The 6,000-nt window shown below is 50.1% G+C and overlaps 1 protein-coding gene across 1 annotated transcript in view; it reads left to right on the plus strand.

The window, feature by feature from the left end:
- Positions 1 to 6,000, plus strand: part of PATJ (PATJ, crumbs cell polarity complex component) — a 379,729-nt gene that overhangs the window by 138,437 nt on the left and 235,292 nt on the right. Inside the window, exon 20 of the mRNA XM_023515102.1 lies at positions 1,902 to 2,070. Coding sequence (XP_023370870.1) covers positions 1,902 to 2,070 — 169 coding nt within the window. The remainder of the gene's footprint in view (positions 1 to 1,901; positions 2,071 to 6,000) is intronic.

A 6,000-nucleotide genomic window follows, 5' to 3' on the forward strand; every position in this document is an offset into this window, starting at 1 on the left:
ATTACAGGGTGTGTCTTGAAGGAGTTTATACTTCTCTTGTGCTAGGAACTAAACCTGTAGTTAGCACGGTTAATAATGTATGGCATACAAGATAAATTCCAAATGAGCAAGGCATGTACTATTAGATGTCGGCACGTTTCAGACAGAAAGTGGTTCTGCTCCCAGCCTCTGACTGCCCTTCCTGTGGTGGCCTCCATGGCCGCTGTGAGTGTGCCCTGCTCTGTCCACACCATCTGCAGGCTGGAATCTGCCTGTGCTGCTGCCACTATGGCGGGTGCAGGAGTGTCTGCTGGGCGCCCTGCTCGCGGGGGCCACTCTGGTTTGTTCACCTGCCAGCCCTGCGGGGACCTGGCTCCTCCCCACTTGCCGCTTCTCACCTTTCCTTGTCAGTCTGTTCTCGCACCTCCCCGGGCTTAACCCGTTAAAAATTTCCCCCGTTCCTGCTGTGTATGCCAGTGTTTTTCACCCCTTTTTATCTCACTGCACACTTGAACCTATACTTAAACTTCTGGGGCACACTTACATAGAGTCTCAGTATGTCACCCTCAGTAGAGTGCTGTGGCGTCACAGCTCACAGCAGCCTCAGACTCTTGGCTCAGCCTCCCGAGTAGCTGGGACCACAGGCGTCCACCACAACGCCTAGTTATTCCTGGCTGTTTTTAGAGACAGGTCTCCCTCTGGTTCAGGCTGGTCTCGAACCCGTGAACTCAAACGATCCACGCTTCTCAGCCTCCTAGACTGCTGGGATCATAGGCAGGAGCCGCCTCGCATGGCCGGTGCTTTGAACAACTTCTTTGAAAATAATGTAATTAATGATCTTTAAAGATTTTTGCACACACCTAAGCTCCTCTCATGGCACCCCAGCTGACCGTCACCACTGTGTCCAGGAGCTATGCCCTGGGCTTCCTGCCCTGCAGGCCCCATGGCTGCCGCCTGACCACTGTGGAGGCCTCTGCGGCCAAGATTGGCTTTGTGGGGACCTGGGCGCTGCAGCGCACTTGGGGTGGGGGGCCTCTGAGGAGTGAAGCGGAGGCAAGAGAATCACTTGAGCCCAGGAGTTGGAGGTTGCTGTGAGATGTGATGCCATGGCCCTCTACCCAGGGCGACAGCTTGAGGCTCTTGTCTCAAAAACAAACAAACAAACAAAAAACATTATTTGGTTGTTTGTTACCTTATAGCAGCGGTTCTCAACCTGTCAATCGTGACCCCTTTGGACTGTATTAAAGGTTCACGGCATTAGGAAGGTTGAGAACCACTGCCTTATAGAATATATTCATTTATTTATTTATTTAGAAACACTCTCTTTCCCTGGGTGAAGTGCTGAGGCATTAGAGCTCACAGCACCTCAGACTCTTAGGCTCAAGAGATCTTCTTGACCCCGAGTGATCTTGACCCAGCCTTACTGAGGAGCTGGGACTACAGGCCTGTAGAGATGAGGTCTCACTCTTGCACAGGCTGCTGTCAAACTTCTGAGCTCAAACAGTACCCACCTTGGCCTCCCAGAGTGCTAGGATTACAGGCGTGAGCCACCGCACCTGGCCAGAATTATTTTTTTAAATCAGTGATATGTCAGAGTTTCTGTAATTGGGACATCCCAGCTTGATAAGGGAAAATCTGTTAGGATGAGATTTTTAGTAATATTACTATTGCTACAGTGTCATTGTTTAGTGGGGCTGTACTTCAAGTTGTAAGTTTCTTCTGCTGAGCAGCCCCTCCCCCTTCACTTTGTTACCGTGGTATCGGTCATCGTCTGACGCACTAACTCTTTAGCCGTTTACTTTGATAGGCCAGTTGTCCACCTGGAAGAGCACCCACCCACAGTGGATACATAACTGTCCCTTCAATGACTGAAGGGTGGGTGGGAGCCTCCTGTGTTCACTGTCTCTGCCTTTGCTCTGCAGGTATGATTCGCAGTGAGGTCCAGGGGCCGAGCCTGCTTGTTGACCTTCCTGCTGTGACTCAGTGCCGGGAACAAGACCTGCCTCTGTATCCACTGCCCAGGACGCGGCTTGCTCTGAAGGGCTCAGCACACACAGGAGTGTTGTCTGCCAGATACGCCACCAGTGCATGGTAGGACGCCTGTTGTCTTTGTGTTCACATTATAAAATAGTTTAGGAGGCTCGGCACCTGTGGCTCAATCAGCTGAGGCGCCAGCCACATACACCTGAACTGGCAGGTTCAAATCCAGCCCAAGCCTGCCAAACAACAATGACAGCTGCAGTCAAAAAATAGCTGGGCATTGGGGTGGGCACCTGTAGTCCCAGCTACTTGAGAGGCAGAGGCAGGAGAATTGATTGAGCCCAGGAGTTGGAGGTTGCTGTGAGCTGTGGTGCCACGGCATTCTACCCAGGGTGACAGCTTGAGGCTCTGTTTCAAAAATAAATAAATAAATAAATAAATAGGGCAGTGCTTGTGGCTCAGTGGGTAGGGTGCTGGCCCCATATACCGAGGGTGGCAGGATCAAACCCAGCCCTGGCCAAACTGCAACAAAAAAAATAGCCAGGCATTCTGGCAGGCGCCTGTAGTCCCAGCTACTTGGGAGGCTCAGGCAAGAGAATTAATTGCCTAAGCCCAAGAGTTGGAGGTTGCTGTGAGCTGTGACGCCATGCACTCTACTGAGGGCGATAAAGTTAAGACTCTGTCTCTTAAAAAAATAAATAAATAAATAAAATAAGGGGAGGCTTTTGCTTCTAAAGATTGGGTTATTTGGCTAGAATATGCAGAAAAATATTCTCAATAAAATCTACTATATTTGACAATTACTATGAGAATTTCATATGCTTAAAATTATGCTGCAGATAAAATTTTGTATTCTTGCAGTTGTGAACAAAGTGATTTACATACAATATTTGCTTAGGAAATAGCTTAATTAAAAACTTAACAACTCAAGTGAATGCACTGTGGACAAATTAAGAAGATAGATTTAAGAGTTAGAGAATCCAGGCGGTGCCTGTGGCTCAAACGAGTAGGGTGCCGGCCACATACGCAGGAGGTGGCAGGTTCAAACCCAGCTCTGGCCAAAAACTGCAAAAAAAAAAATAAAAAGAGTTAGAGAATCCATAGGATTTGGGGAATCATTTGTATTAATTTTGGGGTGGAACCCAGCAGAGTTATGTGTCTGTGTGAGTGTGTGTGTTTACGCACCAAGGGCAGATGGGAGTCGGGCTGGGAGTCGTGGGGTAGCTGCAGGTCTCTTGTGTTTCTGGACGAGGAAACTCGATGGATCATGAGACATCGGCTCTTCAGTATTACAGGAGCATAAACAAGCTGAAAGGGGAAATGAGGAGGTCAGTGTGGGACATACTGATGGTCAAAGTAGCTGTAGGACAACCAAGTCAATGGATCAATTAGGCTCCTAGTCTGGGGATGGACGTCAAGGGCAGCCTCATGGGTCGCTGGCAGCAAGTCCAGTGTGGGTGAAACTCTTGGATGTGAGTGGAAAGAGCTCGAGGCCAGGAGTGGAGCCCTGCGGGGCACCTGTATTTCAGGCATAAATGGCGGAAGGAGCGAGTGAGGTGGGGTGAGCAAAAGGCAGAAGCAAATTGACGAACTAGAGGTTGACAGAGAAACCGGGAGGAGAGCTTCGTAACAGAAGGGCCGTCACCAGCGTGCTCAGCTGCTGGCGCGGTCCAGGTCGACTAGGGCAGTCCTCCTGTGGCTTGGCCGCAGCTGCCTTGGTCAGCACAGAGCAGGTTCAGTCCGTGGAGCCAGAGAGGACTGCGTCGAGAGTTGAGCACAATGTCGGAAATCGGACACCACCTAATGTTTGGAGAATCTTGGCCACGAAGAGGCAGATAGAATGCCCATTACTGAGAAACTGGAGGATAATCATGGATCCGCTGCTGAGTTTTACATATTGACGTACGTCTGTGTATACACACACCTGCGTATATATTACTCTGTATACACACGTGTTATGTACATGGACAGAATTTTATTTGCTGTGGGAAAGATCCAGAACAGGGATATGTAGATGCCGGAAAGCGGAGATGACACTCAGTCCCTGGAGAGGTGGAGGAGGGATGCTGCAGGCCAGGAGGGAGGAAACGGTGGTTTGGCAGGAGGAAACTCAGCACCTCCGGCGAGACAGGAAAGGAAGGTACAAATGCTGGTGCTTTTCTGTAGCTTGGAGCCGGAATCGGGATTGTCCAATAACCGTTTTTTTGTTTTTCCTGTCGTTTAGGGGGAGGGTTATTCACTAAGACTAACGAAGCAAAGTGGACATTGAAAGGAGCGGGGTTAGAGAGGAGCTTTTGAAATAGTAGCAGGAAAATAGTGGCTTAGTGTGGCAGGGAGTAGAAAAACACCCTCTTTCGCAGCTCCCTGGGAAGTGAGCAAGTGAGCGTCACCCACCTGGGGAGTGAGCGTCCCCCACCCTAGGGTGGTGTCCTTGGCAGACGCCCAGAGCTGTTGGAGGAGCTCCTGAGAGCACTGAGTGGGGAGGGCAGGGTGTGGATGGATTGATCAGATTCATGCACATCTGGCGGAGTGTGGTGGATGGAAGTGCAGGGCAGGGCTGGGGTGCAGCACACTGTCCGAGGCTTGGGAGGTTTGGCCTGGTCAGGGCGGGAGGCGAGAAGTGTAGAGAAGTCTGTCGGGGGCCTTGGCAAAGTGTAACAAGGATGAGAGACAAGGCGGCATCAATTGCCTTGAAACGTTTTTATTAAAAACCTAGTCCGAGAGGGATTTCTGTGTAGCTACGTGAGATGTTTCCGTGACATGCATTTCTCTGCAGTCTGCAGGAGGGGACGGGCCCAGCTGCCTTCCTCCTCAGCAGAAGCTGACCAGCAGAGGGACAGTGCCGCCGGAGCCAGTGCAGCCACTGAGGGGACACCTGGTGACACCACCAGCGGGTCTGCTTCCTGGGGACAGATGCCCGGAAGTGGGAGAGTTGGGAACATATTTTGTGACTTTGTCAAATTATTTTTCCAGTGAGACACCTGTGGTTTTCAAATATCACTTGTGCTTAGTGTTGATAGTTGAATCTGGCAAAAGAGTTGAGAAAAGGGGCTGTGTCCCTAAACCGTAGAACTGCACCTGCAGAATTAGAAAGGATCTGAGTGTGTTTCCATGCCTACCCTCCTTCCTCGAACGGAAGAGGAAATGGAGCGTGATTTGGGTCGTGCTCAGTTTGACGCAGCTTCTGTGAGGGAAGAGGCGCTTTCTTCTCATTCATTGCTTTTCCAAAGCGTGTCCTTGGACAAGCTCCTCCTGCACGCAGGCGCAGGCACCAGAGGACTCTGACCCTGTCTGAGGTCCAGAGATGAGTCTTGCTGTTGGAAGCTGGTTTTGTAGCTGCTGTCAGAGACTCAGTGTAGACTCAGCAGCAGGTTCCAGAAGAGTCCTGGGAATCCTGCTACCTGTTTTTCTCTCTGAGGTGTGCCCTGGGGTTAGGTTCATAGGTGAGTATTTCTTGCCCCTCGGGAGCCTTTCTGAGTAATGGCCAGATTCCTTCACATGGTGGTCTCAGGTATAATCAGGGTGACACAGAGTGCTGAATGGTATTTTACAGTTTCTCCTTTGCGTTGACTTTTAGACGGAACCCAGCAGAGGTGTGTGTCTGTGTGAGTGTGTGTGCACCCCCCCCCAAGGGCAGGGCTGTGATGGTCAATGTGCCCTGTGCTTTTATACCACCATTTCCTTACATTTGGAGATAGGACTGTTACTAAGACGTCAGATGGACCTTGAAAGCAGATATCTCTAGAAAGGGGACGAGAGCGGGCAGGGTATGATGCCGTGGGAGCAGTCTGGGTGCTCTTGTTCAGAGCATAGTGCCCCCCTTATTCTCGGGGCACATGTTCCAAGATGCCCAGTGGACACCTGTATGTATGTATGTATAGGTAGTCTATAGATAGTCTGTACATACATACATACTCACATACCTATGATAAAGTTTGATTTATAAACTAGGCACAGTAAGAGATTAACAGGAATAACTCATAAGATAGATGATACCTGGACAAAGAGTCTGATGGTCAAGACATCTCCAAGTGACCACCA

The sequence above is a fragment of the Otolemur garnettii genome, unplaced genomic scaffold (genome assembly GCF_000181295.1).
Source record: "Otolemur garnettii isolate 467f Iridium unplaced genomic scaffold, OtoGar3 scaffold00066, whole genome shotgun sequence".
Lineage (NCBI taxonomy): Eukaryota > Metazoa > Chordata > Mammalia > Primates > Galagidae > Otolemur > Otolemur garnettii.